The 20991-nt window shown below is 43.1% G+C and overlaps 1 protein-coding gene and 1 long non-coding RNA gene across 2 annotated transcripts in view; one reads left to right on the top strand and one right to left on the bottom strand.

Annotated features, from left to right (window-relative positions):
• LOC142665571 (uncharacterized) overlaps nt 1–20991 on the bottom strand; it is a 282261-nt gene that overhangs the window by 107780 nt on the left and 153490 nt on the right. The window contains exon 3 of the long non-coding RNA XR_012851522.1: nt 15277–15358. This is a non-coding gene — a long non-coding RNA (uncharacterized LOC142665571). The remainder of the gene's footprint in view (nt 1–15276; nt 15359–20991) is intronic.
• Nucleotides 1–20991, top strand: part of KCNH4 (potassium voltage-gated channel subfamily H member 4) — a 129806-nt gene that overhangs the window by 101891 nt on the left and 6924 nt on the right. Inside the window, exons 5-14 of the mRNA XM_075845272.1 lie at nt 910–1153; nt 3572–3729; nt 3983–4190; nt 4458–4652; nt 5076–5275; nt 5743–5992; nt 10344–10558; nt 10792–10830; nt 11404–11771; nt 15537–15646. Coding sequence (XP_075701387.1) covers nt 910–1153; nt 3572–3729; nt 3983–4190; nt 4458–4652; nt 5076–5275; nt 5743–5992; nt 10344–10558; nt 10792–10830; nt 11404–11771; nt 15537–15646 — 1987 coding nt within the window. The remainder of the gene's footprint in view (nt 1–909; nt 1154–3571; nt 3730–3982; nt 4191–4457; nt 4653–5075; nt 5276–5742; nt 5993–10343; nt 10559–10791; nt 10831–11403; nt 11772–15536; nt 15647–20991) is intronic.

Genomic DNA, 20991 nt, shown 5'->3' with positions numbered 1-20991 from the left:
GTATTTATTTAATTTGTTATTTACTCTATGGTTATATTATTATACATTGTAATTATAGTCTAATAACACATAATACATTGGATTTACCTGCAATCCTATGTAAAACCACAGATAACACTTGTGATATCAGGGTGAGATGAGCCAAGATGCAGAAAGCTCTTCTGTAACATATTTCTATAAATTATTAAACCTCATAAAGGGTGGATTTTCAAATACAGTATGCTGGATTATTAGACTTAAAAAACATATATAATTTACTAATCTGGCATTAACTATATCTGATAGATGTAAAATTATAGATGATCAGTCTTAGTAAAAATGCATAAGCCCTGATTTTAAAGGCAGGTTTTACCAGGAAGGCCTTTTAACCTTAGGCATCATGCACAGGGCTGAGCTGTGTACATGGAGAATGCCAGAGGCACATGGAGACCCTGCAGCTCTGTACTACTAGAGCGCAAGTAGGCACGCCGTGTGCCAGCATATGGCAACCTTTTAGGTAGATATTCTCCCATAAAAGCAATGCTACTAGGGGAGAATACCTCCGTAATATGGTATCCAATGGAGCCTGCCACAATGTTTTTTCTGTAAGATTCAAACGGAATCGGACAGACTAAAGCCTACCTATGCCCACATATAAAATTGGAGGCATATGGCAGTGCACTAGGACCCCAAACACTTCTATGGGTGCCATATTATGGCTCTGTATAACTCACCCTAAACATATGTGATAATATGGGACATGAGATTCTACAACAGCTTCTAAGTTGCATTTTTTTGATATATTGATTTTTTTTATAATTGAGAAAATTTTGATTTTAGCGAACACACTGATCTAACCACTGTTGTAACCTGAATTTTACCTACAAAGCATTCATTTATCCAATCACTCTCTCTTTCTTCTGTTCCCAGAACCTCCTAGAGAACAAGCCTTCCCTTCCCGAATACAAAGTAGCATCTGTCCAGAAGCCTTGCTTCATTCTTCTTCATTACAGCATCTTCAAAGCCCTCTGGGACTGGCTTATCCTTTTAGCCACATTTTACGTGGCTGTCACCGTCCCTTACAATGTCTGCTTCACAGGCCACGATGACAGTGTCTCTGCAGCCAGAAGCACAATTGTCAGTGACATTGCTGTGGAAATGTTATTTATTTTAGGTAAGTGTATGGTACCACACAGACGTCATGTCAGGAATACTTGTATAGAGATTATATATATATATATATATATATATATATATATATGACTAGGTGCACAGCATGCCTCCATATACTAGAATGTAAAGGAACCCTATAAAAGATGCAATGTATGTGTTATAACATTTAATTTTGAACCATTGCCTGGTGTGCAGCAAATAAATATTGTCAAAAATTGCAAATCCACCATTACGTTCTTCTTTTAGCTGCTATGCTAGACACATTTCCTACAAGAAACTGGGACTTGGGAGAAGACCGGCATTAGATGTGCATAGAACTTGACACACAGCTAGCCAGATGTTATAGTCATGATGTCTTGGTGCTAGAGTCAGTGCATATTACCCATCCCCTCTCTGCTTAAAAATATCTAGCATTTCAGATGACTGTGAAGGCACCTATATTTAGCCACTAGTCTCTACCACAGTGTATTAGCATGGCTAGAGAAGGCTCTTCTGGGAGGCCTTTAGAAGGTCTTATTTCTCAAGGCCCCTAGCACAGGCCAATGATCGGACAAATAAGCGCTTGTGCGCATGTTCATTCCTGATAATTTTCCTATATATCATACGACAAATGAGTAAATGCTTGTTTAACGGCAGATTGGTCCTTTTATGAGACCAAAAAAATAAATGGTCGCTTGTCAGCAGCACATCTCCTCATGTAAACAGGGGTTGTGGCTGCCAACAAGATGCAAATGTATGGGGATGAACGACCATATTAATGATCGTTCATCCTCATTGCTCCATGAAGATGGACCGAACAAGCGCCAATCGACATGCTGTATAGATTTTTTTCCCTTGTTAAAGAGCCCCTAGCCATGTGCAGAGACACGTGCAGAGGCAGAAAATGTGCTCGTGTAAAAGGGCCCTTAGCCTTGTGCACATTGAGTCTCTGCGGCTCTGTACTAGTATACACTAAAGGTATTTTTACACTGGCCCATTTTGGCCAGTGCAACGAACACCGATCAATGAGACAGCTCATTGGTTGGCGCTCGTTTTTCTTCTTTCACAAGGAGCTATGTATGGGGACGAGCTCTCGTTACTCCGGTTGCTCGTCCCCGTACATTTGTATCATGTCGGCAGCACGGGAGATGTGCTGCGGACAACAATAATAGTTTTCACGTTTAAAACTATACAATAAGCAGATGAACAAGCGACCTATTCTGATCGCTGCCCTGTTCTTTGAATGCTCATTTGCCCGATAATTGGCCAGTGTAAAAGGGCCTTCAAGGACAGGCTTTCAAAAGATGCACTCCTGTCATCAAGTGGAAGCAGTACTGAATTGCATAGATTAGGCAGAATGTAGAAACAAATATAATCAAGATCTAACTAATCTCAGACACAAGTTAATTAGCAAGAAACTCCTTCCAATTATAAGGACACTGAGATAAGGGGTAAGCCCTGCCACAGTAAACTAAACAGAATACGCAATCACATCAATTAATTAACAGGTGTAATACATGAAGAAGGGATTTTTGATGTCACTTGTTACTGCTGCACCTTTAGTTATGTTGTTTACCTCATCCAATGCAACACATGTTATGATATTTGTATCTAGGCTTTCCTGTACACAGTGCAAAGATTCATTTTGTTACCCTAGCTCTGTATTTACCCTGGCCAAGGCAGGGTGACTTTTACACGGGTAGATTATTCATTCATACGGAGCAATGGACTATTGATCATTAATATGAGTGCTTGTCCCCATAAATTTGCATCTTGTCTGCAGCACATCCCGTTTACACGGGAAGATGTGCTGCTGACAACCAATCATTTTTTGGGGTCCCATAAAATGTCCGATCAGCTGATAAGAAAGCATTTATTGGCTGATCACTACCCGGTTTACACAGGGAAATGATCGGGAACGAGCGTTTGCACAAGCACTCATTCGCCTTATCATTGGCGCATGTAAAAGGGTCTAAAAAGTTGCGCACAACAGACTTCAGAAAGGTCAAAACAACAAGAAGCATATATCATTTATATTTGATATATGATTTTATATATGATATATGATATATGATTTTATATATGATCATTTATAATTATACCATTTGAATTCTGTGCCATCTGCACAGAATGCCGTAGTCCACCACGTCTGGTTTACATACTCAGGGCGATGAAGTACCATACACAACATGTGTCTGCGGTGGCCAACTGCGGCCAGCGATTGACTGCAACGGTCAAGTACAGTGTCTGACACATCATGGAGGATGTAAACTAGATGTGAAGGGGGACCACAGCATTTGCGCTGATTACCAATTGTGTTAAGTTTTCCCACAAATACAAATTCCTGATTCCACTAATACATAATTTTTCAGTATGCAAGATATTGATCAGTAAAAAACCATTTGGTTTAATACTGTTCTGTTGAATTCTCCTGTTACAGATATAATTTTAAATTTCCGGACAACTTACGTCAGTCAGTCTGGACAAGTGGTGTACGACCCCCGTTCAATCTGTATCCACTACCTCGCCACATGGTTCTTTGTGGACCTCATTGCTGCTTTGCCCTTTGATCTTCTCTATGCATTCAATGTCACAGTGGTAAGAAACAAATATCATCCCCATTGTTTATTTAATGTATTTAATATAAGCTCTTCATAGTTATAACAATTTTTTTTTAGCTGTTTTAATTGTAGGAATCTGCCATTTCTTCTAGAAACAGTTATTCCCTGTAAGCCACAAGAATAAGACTGTATATTTGTAGTCATATATAAACAGATGAAAGACACCTGGAAAGCTGAGAAATTAATGGACCTGTATCTGACAGCTTTCTTCTCTTTCATAAAAATGGAAGACGTCTCTGGTCCATCTGCTGAAGACCATTCGGTTGCTGAGACTCCTGAGGTTGCTGCAGAAGCTGGATCGATATTCTCAATACAGTGCAATGGTGCTAACCCTTCTGATGTCCATGTTTGCCCTGCTGGCTCACTGGATGGCCTGTGTTTGGTACGTGATTGGCCGCAAAGAAATGGAGAGCAATGATCCAGTCACCTGGGATATTGGTAAGAACAGCTACTACAAGGCATTGACATAGAGGTCAATTCACATTATAGGTAAAATTATAAGTAAATAAAATAGTTGCTTGTAGCAAACAGTATAATTTCTGAATTTCCTTTTCTTTCCACGACATATTGATATGTTATAATCATCGCTCAAAGTTTGTTTTAAAGTTTTATAGATTCCAACTTCGTTTTTTACACTGGGTATATAAGACTTCATTGTACATAAAGATGCATAAAGTATTGAGTACAGATGTTTTTGTGATGCAGGATGGCTCCATGAATTGGGCAAGCGGCTTGAAGTGCCCTACATAAATAATTCAGTGGGAGGACCCTCTATCCGCAGTGCTTATATAGCATCCCTCTACTTTACGCTCAGCAGCTTAACCAGTGTGGGCTTTGGCAATGTTTGTGCGAATACTGATGCTGAAAAGATCTTCTCCATCTGCACTATGTTGATAGGAGGTGAGTGTGGATGTGATTTATCTAAGGCATTCAAAACTCTTGTGAAAACAGTCAAGTAAATCTTTATGTTTCCAGAATTTGCAGTCTAGCACCAAGTGCATGGACAAGAAGGACCTACATATACTGCAATGCATAGTCTTCTGATCATGTGAGGAATGTGTAAAGGTCTCATCTTCTTAATCTTGGACATTAAGGTTATTAAAGGAGTTTCTCATGGAAACCAAGAGATCACAGTACCTTGGACGACATATGGGCATTTTCTTACTAAGATATGACATTTTAAATGTCAAGTGTAAATTTGATACTGAACACTATGCTCTATGTCTAAATTGATGCTGTTGCACATGAGTGCTTCACAGGTTATTTCTCTTCTTCATTTTCCTAGTACTGTAATAACCAGTGGTCCTGTTTTGTTTCTTGCAGCCCTAATGCATGCTGTGGTATTTGGCAATGTGACAGCAATCATCCAACGTATGTATTCTCGTCGATCCCTGTACCACACGCGTATGAAGGACCTCAAGGATTTTATCCGCGTTCACCGCTTGCCCCAGCAGCTTAAACAACGTATGTTGGAGTACTTTCAGACAACCTGGTCTGTCAACAATGGCATTGATGCCAATGAGGTAGGTTAACATAAGGTTTCTTCATATTTTTTTATTTTTTAACAAAATTGCCCCAAACAAAAGAAAATGTTTATTACATGAGATGCCAATTCTTAGTAAACCCCATCTAAAAGCCAATATGGCTGCTTTTAAACTATGTCCAGCTGTCCAAATCATGTCCCATAAGAGATGACTGACTAGTTCTTCAAGATGGAAAACACTGTCAAACAAGTGTCACCAAACGAGAAAAAAAACCATCTAGAACATTTAGAGTTTATTAGTATGGTTGAAAAAAGACATATGTCCATCAAGTTCAACCAAGGGATGGGAGAAAGAGAAGGGATGGGAGAAATTATATAACATATTTTGCCCCTGTTGCATTTATATATTATCATGTATAGGTAGCCTCCACTTTGTGCCACACACTGAGAGATAAGTCGACTTTCTTTTTATATCTCCAGCATTTAATGCACTTTTATTTCTTCCAGCTTCTAAAAGATTTTCCAGATGAGTTACGTGCTGATATAGCGATGCACCTCAATAAGGACATCTTGCAGTTACCAGTTTTTGAGACTGCCAGCCGTGGATGCCTGCGTGCCCTATCATTACACATCAAAACTTCCTTCTGTGCCCCTGGAGAGTACCTTCTACGACAAGGAGATGCTCTGCAAGCCAATTATTTTGTATGTTCAGGATCTCTGGAAGTCTTAAAGGACAATATGGTGCTGGCTATTCTTGGTGAGTACTCCCTGTACTACTCCTTGTATTATTACCACTGCAGAGATAACCGTTAAAGGGCACTAGCAGATTCCTCAGGGACAGGGCCGATTCTAACTTTTCTGCTGTCTGAGGCGAAAATTCAAATGGCGCCCCCCACAATAAACAAATCATACCACCCATTATCTCGCTGAAGATCATACAGTGACTACAGTACTGATTAGAGGCACAATAAACATTTACATTAAGTGACTCACAGGTGACGTCTCCATCCGGTCCAGACCTCTATGATGACTTCTCCTGGCCATGGCCCATTTCTACAGTTTTCCGCTCAGATGTCTTCAGCATCTCACTTTTCAAACATTTCTGCACCTATAAACAAAGATACAATTCTCATGGTGCCACACACAATGCCCCTAAATATAATAGCGCCATACACTGCACCTCTAATTCTAATAGAACCATAAACTGTGTCCCTGATTATAATAGCACCATACACTGTGTCCCACACACACACAGTGCCCCCAGTGGATAGGGCCCCCATAGAGCCCCCTGTATATAGTGCCCCTTGTAGACAATGCCCCCCATAGATAGTGCCCAACATACAGCGACCCCTGTAGATAGTGCTCCACATATAGCCCCCACACCCTGTAGATAGTGCTCCACATATAGCGCCCACATACAGCTCCCCCTGTAGATAGTACTCCGCACACAGCCACCACCCCCTGTATATGGTGCTCCACATATAACCCCACTGTAGATAGTGCTCTACATATAGCCCCCACCCCTGTAGATAGTGCTCCACATATAGCCCCCCTGTAGGTAGAGCTTCACATGTAGCACCCACCCCCTGTAGATATTGTTCCACATATAGCCCCCACAAACAACCCCCCCTGGAGGTAGCGCTCCACATATAGCCCCCACAAACAACCTCCCACCACTGTAGGTAGCGCTCCACATATAGCCCCTCACAAAAAAAAAAACTTTACATACTCACCTAAACCCATTCCCGTGCTGTTCCCTTGCAATGCAGACCTGCTCTCTTCTGAGTAGGTCTTGCTGGGGCTGAACGACACAAGGGGCGCGATGACGTCATCGTGCCGCTTGTGTCGTTAAAATGCGCTGAGTAGCAGGGCAAGTCATTCTGCCCGGAAAATCAGCGCCTTTCAACGGTGCGTCATTGAATGGCGCTGATTGGCAGGCTGCCTTGCCCGGTCAATCAAAGATGCAAACGGCACAATGACAACATTGTGCCGCTTGCGTCATTGAAAGGCGCTGAAAAGCGGGGCACGTTCTGTGCCCTGCCAATCAGCGCTTATGCATGTGATTGTATCTGCATCCTATAGATGCAGGTACAATGATAGTGCAGGAGGGGGCGGCGGCGGCTGTTTTCAGTTGCGCTGCCGCTCCCTCAGAGAGGTAGCAGGCCGCCTCCTGAGGCAAGATGCTCATCTCGCCTAATGGTGGTGCGGCCCTGCATAGAAATACACACTTGTTGTCTCTATTAATCATCTATGATAAAAAAATAGAAACATCGGACCCTAAAACTATCCCTCCGCCTAGTTTTACACAATCTTCTAAGAATCCAACCAGAGTATGTTTCTACGGTATGGACTAAACCTGCAGGGACCATATAGCATACTTTTGTCTTATTATCTACTGACATCCTACATTTTCCTTAACCCTTTAATACCAAAGGTACTTTAAACCTTAATGACCAAGCTATTTTTTAAGTTTTTCCATCGTCGCATTCAAAGAGCTATAACTTTTTACTTTTTCATCGACATAGCTGTATAAGGATTTTTTTTGCAGGACAAGTTGTATTTTTTTAATAGCACCATTTTGGGGGTACTTATAATTTATTGATTATCTATTGTTAACTATTTTAGGTGGGGTAATAGGAATAAAACTGAAATTTCGCCACTTTTCGGTCTTAAATTTATGCCGTTTACCATGTGTGATAAATGACATAACTTTATTCAGAGGGTCATTACGATTGCAGTGACACCAAATTTATCTAGTTTTTTTATGTTTTACTACTTTTACACAGTAAAAACTCCTTTTTCTCTAAATTATTTGTTTTTGTGTCGCCATATTTTAAGAGCCATAACTTTTTTTATTTGCTGCTAACATAGCTGGATGAGGACTTTTGTTTTTGCAGGGCCACTTGTGGTTTTTATTGGTACTATTTTGGAGTACATGCGACTTTTTGATCACTTTTTATCAACATTTTTTTAAACCAGGAAAAACAGAAAACATCACCATACGGCTTAAATAATGCAATTGTTTTATAGTTGGGGTCGTTACGGACACGGTGATACCAAATATTATTTTTCATATTAAAGTATTTTGTAAAGGGAAAAAGTGGGTTTTTAATTTTTTTTTACTTGGCACTTTTATTTATTTATTACAAACTTTGTTAAACTTTTTTTAATCCCACTAGGGGACTTTACTATGCGATCTTTTGATCGCTTTTGTAATACACTGCAATACTTCTGTATTGCAGTGTATTATTGCCTTTCAGTATAGGCCTAAGGGTATGTTCACACGGCCTATTTACGGACGTAAATCGGGCGTTTTTGCCCCGAATTACGCCCGAAAATAGCGCCTCAATAGCGCTGACAAACATCTGCCCATTGAAAGCAATGGGCAGACGTTTGTCTGTTCACACGAGGCGTATATTTACGCGCCGCTGTCAAAAGACGGCGCGTAAATAGACGCCCGCGTCAAAGAAGTGACCTGTCACTTCTTTGGCCGTAATTAGAGCCGTTATTCATTGACTCCAATGAATAGCAGCGCTAATTACGCCCGTAATTGACGCGGCGTTCAAGCGCCTGCACATGCCGGTACGGCTGAAATTACGGGGATGTTTTCAGGCTGAAACATCCCCGTAATTTCAGCCGTAACGGACGCCCTCGTGTGAACATACCCTAACAGGCATTTACTAAAGGCAGATCTGGGGGACTTTGTTAGGCCCCCGGCTGCCATGGAATCCATCAGCACCCTGTGATTGCATTGCGGGGTGCCGATGGGGTGAGAGAAGGAGCCCCTCCCTCTAAAACCACTCAGATGCGGCGGTCGCTATTGACCGCCGCATCTGAGGGGTTAAATATGATCGGAGACCACTGCTAGTGGTCTCCGATCGATGCCCTGAAGCCCGAGGCTATTAGCAACAGCTTTGGCTTCAGGAGCACCATGCCCGATGCGGGAAAACTTCTTCTGAAGTGCTGATGTGAAAAGGCAGCACTTCGGAAGTACTACCCCGAACGACCGACGTAAAAAGACTATACGCCGGTCGTTAAGGGGTTAAAGAAGACCTTCAGTGGAAACACAACTTTCCATGTCTGTACCCCACACCTGACTGTATACCACACTCTACACTTCTTTTATGTATACTCTACTTACTTTTTGAACTGCTGCCTTGTCTGTACTTTAAAAAAGTCTCCATCTTGATTCTTAGATTTCTCTAGCTTTCACTTTCTCTCTGCTTTGCTATCAATCCCATGATGCTTCAGCACAGCATCACATGACCAGCTAAAGACCATACCATTTATGCATGCTGGGGGAAACTGTGATTATCATTCTCCCTATATTTTCCTAAATCAGCTGAGAATCCATAAGTATACAGACAGGGAGGCTGCACTATATTCTTCTACATTATACCTGTGTGACAGGAGCCTGTCAGTGGTAGCTGATGATAGACGTTTCTGTCTCCGTCACCCCCCCTGTGCAAAACTAGAGTGGTACAGGACTACTGCTGACGCCTGTGATGGGTGACACATAGATCTCCATAGACTCAAGTAGAGAAAGCGTGTCACCGAGCCGGATTCACACTGATGCTTAGCAACCATCCCAGTCTGATATATAGAGATAAAAGCAGCAAGAAAAATAACAGGTGGGACACTAAAGGGCCTTTTACATCAGCCGACACTCGGCCCGTGCAGAGAGCGCTGATCAACGACACATCGTTGATCGGTGATTGTTTGCTCCTGTCACACAAAGCTATGGATGGGGATGAGCGGTCGTTACTCTAATCACTCATCCCCATACATTATTATCATGTCGGTTTACACAGGGAAATGTGCTGCTGACAACAATATTTAACTTTTTTAAAACTATACGATCAGCAGATGATCGAGCGTTTGCTCGTTCATCTGCTGATCGCTGCCCTGTATATACAGGGCAATTATCGTCAACGAGCGTTATGTTAACGATCGTCTGCACGATAATCACCCAGTGTAAAACCCCCTTGACACATGGCATACCATAATGGTAAACATGGGAAAGTTTAGATTTGTCCGGAGTGTCCCTTTAACAATGATGTGTATATACCATGTTAAAATGCTACAATCTCTTACTTTCCATATCTTAGGGAAAGGAGATCTGATTGGTGCCGACAACTCCAACAAGGACCAGGTAGTAAAAACGAATGCAGATGTCAAAGCCCTGACCTACTGTGATCTGCAATATCTCAGCCTTCGTGGACTTCTGGAGGTTTTGGAACTGTACCCTGAGTATTCTAGCAAATTCATGGCAGACATCCACCGTGACCTGACGTTTAACCTGCGTGAAGGCAGCGAGACAGATGTAAGGAGCTAATGAAACTCTGATATATCATCCACACTACGAAAACATTTATAGAGCATATACAGCGTTTCAACAAAATTAATCTGGCAATGCAACCATTTGGAGCAAACTTTGCAGTAGAAAGTGAAGAATTGGAATAATTTTGTGCTTGATTTCTCATGTTATCCATGTCATTATGAAAAGTAGGTTTGTTTTTATTAATCAGAAGTAACCTTATTTTTGTTTGCTTGTAGGGTTGCTGCAGGTTCTCCCGATCACCACGGCTATCACAGGTAATGCATCCTAGGTATACACTGTTTTACTTATCCTGCACTGATCTTGAGTTACATCATGTAATTTCCAAAAGTGCCTTAAAACTAACCTCTTCTGGATTCCTCTTATCATTTCACAACTCTCCGCAACCCCTGATGTCTGTATAGAGCATGATACTGTGAGTTGATTTGCATTCTTAAGCTGGATGCACTCATACAGCAGTTCAGCAAACAGCTACCTCCCCTGACTTGATCATAAACCTGCATGTATGTATTTATGTCAATGAGAGGAAGACAAGACACCGGAGAACAAAGGATCAGGCTTGTTGAAATCCAAAAGATCCTCCAAAGATCCTCCCAAAATGGACGGGATATGCCAACATTATTCCAATGTGTATAGGAGATTTCACCAGGCACTGTACAGTAGTTTCATGCCTACTAAAAAGTAAAGCTGAGGATATAAAGCATAATGTATGATGTGATATGATGACTGTATATAACTATCCAATAAAATTGTCATATAGTGTTTTGGCTTTATAGTTTAAGAATTGAATAAGGTAGATTATTCAAATGTTATTTAAATTAATGTTTCAGCCTCGTCCAGAATCTGGTACTACATCTGATAAAAAATTAGCATCAATCCTTGAAGACAATGATGAAGCAGATGACTTTTTCCATCATTCTCCTGCTACTATGACACGGAGGAAGCTTATGCTCCCAAACCTAAATAGCCCTGTACGCCGTGGTTCTCTTAGTAGCCTCCTTGGGGATGATCTGAGGCAATTTCATGCCTTCCGTCGTAACTGTCGGTCTCCAGCACGTAACAGTCGAGGAAGAAGTCCCTCGCCTCAATATCGCAAGGCAGATAACGTGCCTGACACAGAGAATAATGGCTCAAAAAAGCCAGCCAAGCTTCTTATTCCATCACTCAACACTTATGGCCCACCAGATCTCAGTCCTCGGTGAGTTCAGTGTTTTTCATTTTTTCACCGCTTGATTTGACCATATTATGAGTATATGAATAAGTTATATACTAGGGTCATTTTATGGATTACAAAACATGCTGTTATAAAATTCAACGCTTTACTCTTCTTACCTCAATGAATATTATTTTTAAATAATACTATTTTTGACTATTAGTGTGAATGGCAATAGTATTTAGATGAAAAAAATAAATGAGAGATTATTTTTTTTTTGTACATGTAATTCTGTTATTCAAAACACATGCAATTTTAAGACCAACACCTTCATTACAGGGCATTTTTGTAAAAACACATTCAAGTATGGACCATCAACGTGTTATTGGTGAAGGTTAGATCCCTGGGACCACCACCAATCAGAAGAATGTAGAGAGATCACCAGGCCCTTCAATGTTTATCCAGACACAGCGTGATGTCCATACATGAGGCTGTGCCTGGTACTGCAGCTAAGCCCTTTTAAATTGAATGTGGCTGAGCTTCAGTACCAGGCACAGTTGAATGTATGGATGTGCTGCTGTGCCTGTATAAGCATTGAAGGGATGCTGGAGCATCATGACCCCTTTGTTCTATTAATGGGTTAGACCCTCCACCAATCACTTACTGATGGCTTATCCAAGGGAGTTATCATATATTATGATTCAGTTACATTTGTAAGTATCTTGCCATGTTATGTGTTTGGGGTGCACTAAAGATTTTCTTCAACATATGGGTATAGATCTGTTTTCCATCATGTAGGGATAGGGAACTGCAGCCATTGCAATAGCAACTCTGTTCTAGAAAACCCTTTATTGTACCCTTATTATCAACTTACCAAATAATTTTTTCTTTTATTTTTTTAATTAGTTGTAAAATTAAATGTATACATTTGCCTAATATGCATTTATGCATCAACATCCCAAATCTTGACCCTCTAAATGTAAAGGTTGACATAATAATAATAATAATCTTTAATAATAATCTTTATTTATATAGCGCCAACATATTACGCAGCACCTTACAATTTAGAGGGAACATGAAACAAACAATATCAGACATTACATAGTGACAAAGTGTAACAGTGTTTGTTCTGTACAATAGTCTGGCCATTTTTATACACATGGGGCGGTACACATAAAGCTGCATGAGCCGGTCACCAGCCAGTCTTCGTGTATGACTGACATGAAGAGAAGGAGTGTGAGGGAATCTTATTCTGATGACTAATCTAAAAGGAGGGCCATGGAAAGGAGTCAGATTATGGAATGATATAGGCCTGTCTAAATAGATGTGTTTTCAGGGCACGTGAAAAATCTTGGAGACGGGAGTGGGAGGTTCGGATTATGGAGGATTTTAATGTAAGGTTGTTAGTGTAATGGCAGGAAGGAGGTGAAGGGAAAGTGAGCCCTAATCTACCCACCGCCCTGTCCCTGCCTACTTGCAACGACCCGCCCTAGGCGACGGGGTACAACTGGGCGGCGGTCCCTACGCTGTCTAAGTGCACGGGAGAACAAACAGGGAACACGCAAGGGAAGGGGCAGTAGCCCACGGAACGCCGCGAGGAAACGGAGCGGTGAATGAGTAGTCCGGACCAGGATGAAGTGGAGTATACCCAGGTGAGCACGGAAGAGGAAGCAAGCCAGAGGCAAAGCAAAGCAGGTTAAGCAGAACTGCAGCAAGGCAGAAGCACGGCAGAAGCAGGCTGGAGCAAGCAGCAGTGGGGCCAGGAATCCAGAAGAATTACAAGCACTGAGGAGGAGAACACGGCAGGTAATAAAGGACAGGGGGCGGAGCTAACTCCGACTGACCAGGCCGCGATAGGCTCTCCCACTCCTGAGCCTGCCACCCTGGTTGGTGGGAGATGGTGTCAGTCGAACAGGTCTGGCCTCAGGTCTGGATTGATTAATCCCAGGAGTATACCTAGACGTAGTACCTGGCAGATCCCTAACAGTTAGTAGAACGGAGAGCCCGAATAGGGTGGTAGACAGAGATGAGGGAGGAGATGTAAGGAGGTGCAGCATTGTGGAGAGCTTTGTGGAAACCTTAGATAGCTGTCGGCCGAACGCTCTTTCGGCCAACAAGTATTCCTCCCAACCCCCCAAAAACATGCAAGCTCGGCCTAGCGCGCATGTGCACAATGGGAAGAAGGGAATAAGCCATTGCCAAATACTTTTGGCGGCGGCTTATCTACCATGAGTACAAAGAGTCGTAAAGTTGAAATACAACATGCCCGATACTTCTTTCCCCTGAAATCTGCTGTCGTGAGTGATTCAGGACACCCCTATGAACATTAGACGGTCGTCTGGCCCAGCCAAATTGGCGGGTTCAGCCAGCATTTATCTTATATGTATGGGCACCTTACATTTGTCCTAATATAAATGTGAATGTGCCTTTAAAGGGCTTTTCCCATGAACAACACTTATCCCCTAGACACAGGATATGGGATAAGTCTCCTATTGCTTGGACCCCTACCAATCGTTTGAATGAAGTTATTGTTGGGCATGCGCCCTACCGCTCTATTCAACTCTATGGGGCTGTCAGAGATAGCCAAGCACTGTACTCGTGAAGAAGAAGAGCAAAAAACACGGCGCCACCTTGTGCGGATCAATAGGTTAGGTAGGTGAGAGGATAAGACATTGCCATGCTCACCTAGGTCAAATGTATATATCGCAAGAATAGGTCTACATGTGCTGCTGCCAGATCCGAACAGGTTCCCAAAGGGGACCGCTTAGCAAAACGAATGGAGGGATGAAAAGGAGTGGATGATCTGAAGGTGCTGCTGCGTGGTGAAATCACGGAAGGACAAGGAGGTGAAGTCCAGATATATAAAATATCTTTTATTAAGACAAAACGTGGCTACGCGTATCGACCCCGGCAGACTTGGCGGTTTTTTTGTTCCTGCTAATTTGAATTCATTCTGATATATAAGTGTCAGAAGCACAATGTGTACATGGCCTGAGGAAGACGCTTGTTCAGCGTCGAAACGCGTAGCCACGTCTTGTCTTAATAAAATATATTTTATATACCTGGACTTCACCTCCTTGTCCTTCCGTGATTTCACCACGCAGCAGCGCCTTCAGATGATCCACTCCTTTTCATCCCTCCATTCGTTAAGCACTGTACTCGGCTATCTCTGTCATCCTCACGGCACAGCAACCACAAGTGCCACGGGGATGGCTTCTTGATGTTCAAGTGCTCCAGACTCTCTTCACTAAACGCTGCCAGCCTCTCCCCTCTGCTCTGAGTGATGGCTCTAGCGGTCTCTTGATTGGAAGATAGAGGCGTCACTCAGAGCAGAGGGGAGGGGCTGGCAGCGTTCAGTGAGAAGTGCCTGGAGCACTTGCAAATGCAGTAGTGCAAGGGGCATTAAAACGTTGATTTCTCGGTCCTGCTACTTGCATGACCGACACCACCGGTATAACTACGCTACATTCCTCACCCTGTATATATCACTGTCAGCAGTTTTAAGGGCTGCTGACATATTCTCTATAAATTGATGTATTGAAAAAATTACCTTGTTCTAGGAGCACCACTAATAACACGGAGTACCGTCCTATTCTGTGCTGGATTTTAGTACAGGCTGTAACTCAGGATCACTATAAGATAAGAAATGGAATGTATTAGCAAAACTTTTATATAGAATGTATCTATATAGCTATCTATAAACAGTAAAGTGTTGTTGAAATAGATACACATTTTTAATTCTAAGCCTGAATTTAGTGTGATCTGCTCTTATCACATATTACTCTAATTTTTTCCAAAACCTCTCTTAAGAGTGGTAGATGGGATTGAGGACAGTGGAGATGTATCAGAGAACCAGACCTTTCAATTCAACATGGACAATTCCAGGTCAAGATCTCCTATCAGACAGCATCCGGTTGCAGGTAAAGAAGCAAGACATCTGTAGACTATAGAGACCACTATATATTTATCATAATAAGTATCTATCTATCTATCTATCTATCCTCTAGTCCCGTATCCTGCACCCTGCTCCCTGCTTTTATGCCCTTATGAATGTATTTCCTTACTTGCCCATCAATGTGAAATAGAACAAACACAGATGCTCCATTTGTCATGTTAAGACCCCGAAGTCAACATTTTTTTCTATTATGCTGGTATACTTATTAATATTTATAGCAATCTTCTTTTACTGTGATTTATGCCTATGTTCTACAGTCCTGGAAAGTCAAGCAGAAACCCAGAATCAAAAAAATAGCTACAGGGTTATTTGTTTGACTTCAATTGCATTAACCGATGTTTAAACGTACATGAAAACATATAGACTGCATAAGCACAAGTACTATTTATATCAGATATATTTACATGATCTACATGATCTTTACAAGATAGAATTGTATTAGTTAAATGTCAGTTCCAGCCCATTTTTCTAATTTGTGTGCATTTCTTTTTACTTTAAAAGCTGCGACAGTACAGAAGAGTAATGGGGCCATGTACAAAAAATAAAAATCTGACATAAGTCAAAATTCTGATTCAATTAATTTATCTAAGAATTCTGACTTTTATCTCAGTATTGTACTATTTAAAAAAAATATATTAATTTTACATGGCCCCAGGCTACATGTCCTTATACAGGGTTACAAAGTATTAATACTTATCCCTACTGCCATTGCAGCACTGGGGTCATGGGTTTAAATCTGACCAGGACAACATCTGCCTGGTGATGTGAGACATACATATCTTACTACTCTGCCAATGGAAGTAATGATGGCTAATTCTTTTTTATTAAAGCGAATCTGTCCGCTTAATTTGCTGCCCTATGCAAGCAGTGTATTGTGCTTTTAGTGTCCTGCTATTAAGCCCTGTACTACACATCTGACACCTGCAACATATGGAGCCTGTAAGCCCGCTCCATACCTCTCCCCCTGCGCCATGCAGTATAGTTACGTCATGGTGCTGGAAGTGGTGATGGCCAATTTTTTATTATTAAAGCGGATCTGTCAGATTAATTAGCTGTCCGATGTGAGGGCAGCATACTACAGCTACAGGTCCAAAATCCTAGTAGCCAAAATGGCACAAAATGGTGTGCCGTTTGGCTAATAGCAGCGCCTGAAAGAATACAGCTGACTCATAGTCATGAATAAATTTTTGGGATAATGTTAAATAATATCAGTATTATCTATATTTTATTAATTTTGTTTGTTTGTTTTTATTGATTTTAAAAACAATAAAAATTATTTCGAGCAAAAAAACAAAAAACAAAACAATTCTAAAGGGGTGCTATATGTGGGGAACTAACTACAGGGGGACTAAAAGCAGGGCACTATCTACAGGGGAGGATATATGTCGGGCACTATCTACAGGGGCTACTATCTACTGGGGGATCTATGGGGACGACTAGCTACAGGGGGAGTCTATGTAGGGCACTATCTACAGGGGGCTTTATATAGGGCAATGTCTACAGGGGGCTTTATGTGGGGCACTGTCTACAAGGGGCTTTATGTGGAGAACTGTCTACAGGGGGCTCTATGGGGGGCACGATCTACAGTGGGCTCTATGGAGGGCACTATCTACAGGAGGCAGTGGGTGTGTGTGTGTGTCTGTGACAAGTGTATAGCACTGTTATATTTAGGGGCGTAGTGTGTGGCACAATGAGAATTTTCCTTTATAGATGTGGAAATGTTTGAAAAGTGAGAAGATGAAGAAATCTGATCGGCAAATTGCAGAAATGGGCTGTAGGCAGGAGAAGACATAGAGGTCTGGACCGGATGGAGAAGAAAAGGGAAAAGGAACTACTAGAATCTGAGAAGACATCACTAGTTAGTTACTTAATATAAATGTTTATTCTGCCTCTAATTAGTACAGTAGTCACTGTATGATCTACAGCGAGATGATGGGTGGTATGATTTTTTTTTGTGTTTGTGTGAAACAGCAACTCCCAACATATCCTTACCATTGTTCAGGTCATGCTGGGAGCTGTAGTTTTACGCGGTACAAACCAATACAGCAGGAGTTGCCCTAAATCGAGCTGTATTTGTGTTGGTGTATTTATGTACTGAGCTTGGTTCTGGTGTTGTATTTATGTACTGAGCTTGGTCATGGTGTTGTATTTATGTACTGAGCTTGGGTCTGGGGCTGTATTTATGTACTGAGCTTGGATCTGGTGTTGTATATATGTACTGATCTTGGTTCTGGTGTTGTGTATATGTATTGAGCTTGGTACTTGTAGCGTCCATGGCCGCAGGCCGTCGGGTCTACTCACCCCCGACGCCCGCAGCCATGGATCTGTGGGCGCTGGTCCGCATCTCCTTCACTTCCACTCCGGTCCGCTGTGTCCCGTAGGGTGCGCCCGCACGCTCATGCCCGCACATGAAAACAATCCTCATCAGCAACCCACATGATTTCCTGGTCTATAAGAAGGCCCCAGCCCTTCTGATCCTTGCCTGAGCGTTGTTAGTTTATGCCAAGTCTGTCTTGCAAATGGTCCCTTAGTGTTTCCCATTCCAGTTGTTACCCGTACACTCTTACCTGTTCCTGTATCCCGTGCTGTGTTCTTGTTGCTGTGCCTACGAGTGTTGGAATCGTGTCCTACTGCACCTGCTGTCGTTTGCTACGTCCAGTGTCTTCTGCCACGTCGTATCTTCTGCCACGTCCAGTGTCTTCTGCCACGTCCAGTGTCTTCTACCACATCTTGTACTGCCTGCCACATCTGACACAAACTGTTGCACCGACCTCCATCCGTGCTGAAGCCACAGCCACTGTCTGGACTACTTCAGGTACCCGAGTGTTACGAACTGCTATAGACTTTTGTATAGACTGAGACCTGGTCAGCTGCCTCTCCGCTACAGCGGAGCGACCTTGTGGGTCCACATACCCTGTGACCGTGACGGTACGCTCAGGCCATGGAACCCGCTTGCCAGCCCAAGACCGCAGTCCAGAAGATACAGTCGGAGATGCATGACCTACGCACACGTCAGGATCAACTCCTTGAGGCTGTAAATTCTATCATGGTCCGTCTGGATCAACTCACTGTTCCACCTCCAGTTCTTCCTCCAGAGGCTGTTGCTGTACCACTGCCCGTTGCTCCTCCGGTTTGTTCCGGATCCACAGTACCTCTGCCTCTTCCTCCTGGTGATCCCAGAGCATGTATTAACCAATGCACAGTTCATTTTAGGCTACGGGCTCATCTCTTCCCCTCCGATGAGGCCAAAGTAGCATATCATCTCCCTTCTTGCTACCAGGGCCCTCACATGGGCGAACCCAATCTTGGAGCAACAAGGACCTGTATCCTCGGACCTAGCCTTGTTCCTGCAGCCCTTTCATGCCGTGTTCGAGGAGCCGGGTCAAACATCCTCTGCCGCCGCCACTCTGTTGACCCTCAAGCAAGAGGGTTCCACAGTAGGGGAGTATGCTATCTCCTTCTGTACCCTGGCAGCCAAGCTGGCATGGAAAATTGAGGCACTGGTGGTGACCTTCTGGCAGGGACTGTCCTCTCACATCAAGGACGAACTGGCGGCCCGCGACCTTCCTTCAACCTTGGATGCCCTCATCCTATTAGCCACTCGGATTGACATGAGAATCCAGGAGCGCACTCAAGAGGTTCGACAGGAGAGTCGGGGCCACAGACCAGCAACCTCGGTCCAGAGACCACTATTGCCTTCCCCTAGTGCGCTACCTGAGGAACCCATGCAGGTATACAGAGTCCGGTTTTCTGAACAAGAGAAGCATTGTAGACGCTCCTCTGGACTATGCATGTATTGTGGCCTTAAGGGTCATTTTGTGCGTCAATGCCCACAGAAACCGGGAAACTCCAGTACCTAGTGTTGGTTGAAGAGGCAACTCTAGGTCGGACGTCTCCAAACGTTAAAACCTCTTCCAAATTATCGATTCCTGTGGCCATCGTCTCCGGAGAGACGTCACATCCCTCCTCTGCCTATCTTGACTCCGGAGCAGATGCTAATTTCATCCAGCAGGATCTAGTGGATCGTTTACATCTACCCAGAATTCTTCTGGACCCCTGAATGTTGCCTCTGTCAATGGTCTACCATTGCCCGATCCGATTGTGTTCATCACGGAGCCATTGACACTACGGGTCGGAGCTCTTCACTCGGAGCAGGTCGCCTTCCTTGTACTACCTAAGGCTATCAATCCTATCCTGAAGGGTCTGTCATGGCTTTGCCTACACTCCCCGGTTCTTGACTGGAGTTCCGGAGAGATTCTTCAATGGGGTTCCAGATGCCATAGCCTGTCACAAGTTCGTCCTGTTATGCCCCCTTTGCCTCAGTCACTCTCCGATCTACCATCTCAGTATGCCAGTTTTGCGGATGTCTTCTGCAAGCAAGAGGCTGAGACGTTGCCCCCACATCGGAATTATGACTGTCCCATTGCACTGGTTCCAAATGTTTCTCCTCCCCGTGGACGGGTATATCCTCTCTCCTTGCCAGAGACTTTATCCATGTCAGCCAATATCAAAGAGAATTTAAAGAGGGGTTTTATACGAAAACCTTCCTCCCTGGCTGGGGTCGGCTTCTTCTTTGTTAAGAAGAGAGACGGATCTCTTCGACCCAGCATTGACTACCGTGGTTTTAACCAGATCACGATCAAGAACAAATATTCATTGCAACTTATATCCGAGCTGTTTGATCGCATACGAGGAGCCAATTTTTTTTTAAGCTAGACCTGCAGGGGGCTTATAACCTAATCCGGATTTGCCGGGGTGACGAATGGAAGACGGCATTTACTAATAACTAGTGATGCCCTTCGGACTGTGTAACGCTCCAGCAGTCTTTCAGGAATTCGTCAATGATATCCTCCGAGATCTCCTCTATATGTGTGTTGTAGTTTATCTTGATGATATTTTGATTTTCTCCCCAGATCTGATGACCCATTGGAGGCATGTCCGTCAGGTTCTTCTGCGACTAAGTGAGAATCGCTTATATGCCAAGTTGGAGAAGTGCGTCTTTGAAAAGAGGTCTTTGCCCTTTCTGGGCTACATCATCTCGGATCAAGGTCTTAAGGATCAAGGTCTGAGAAACGAAAGTCTGTCCTGGAATGGCCACGTCCCCAAGACCTGAGGGCCATACAGCGGTTCCCGGGATTCGACAATTACTACCTGCAGTTTATTCCAAACTTCTCATCTCTGACGGCTCCCATCTCTACCCTTACCAAGAAGGGTGTGAACGCCAAGGTGTGGACTCCAGAGGCAGAGTCCGCGTTTATTAGCCTCAAGAAAGCCTTCACTTCAGCCTCGATCCTCCATCATCCTGACGTG

The sequence above is a fragment of the Rhinoderma darwinii genome, chromosome 13 (genome assembly GCF_050947455.1).
Source record: "Rhinoderma darwinii isolate aRhiDar2 chromosome 13, aRhiDar2.hap1, whole genome shotgun sequence".
Lineage (NCBI taxonomy): Eukaryota > Metazoa > Chordata > Amphibia > Anura > Rhinodermatidae > Rhinoderma > Rhinoderma darwinii.
The sequence above is the reverse complement of the archived record's forward strand: the minus strand, read 5'-3'. Positions and strand labels throughout refer to the sequence as shown.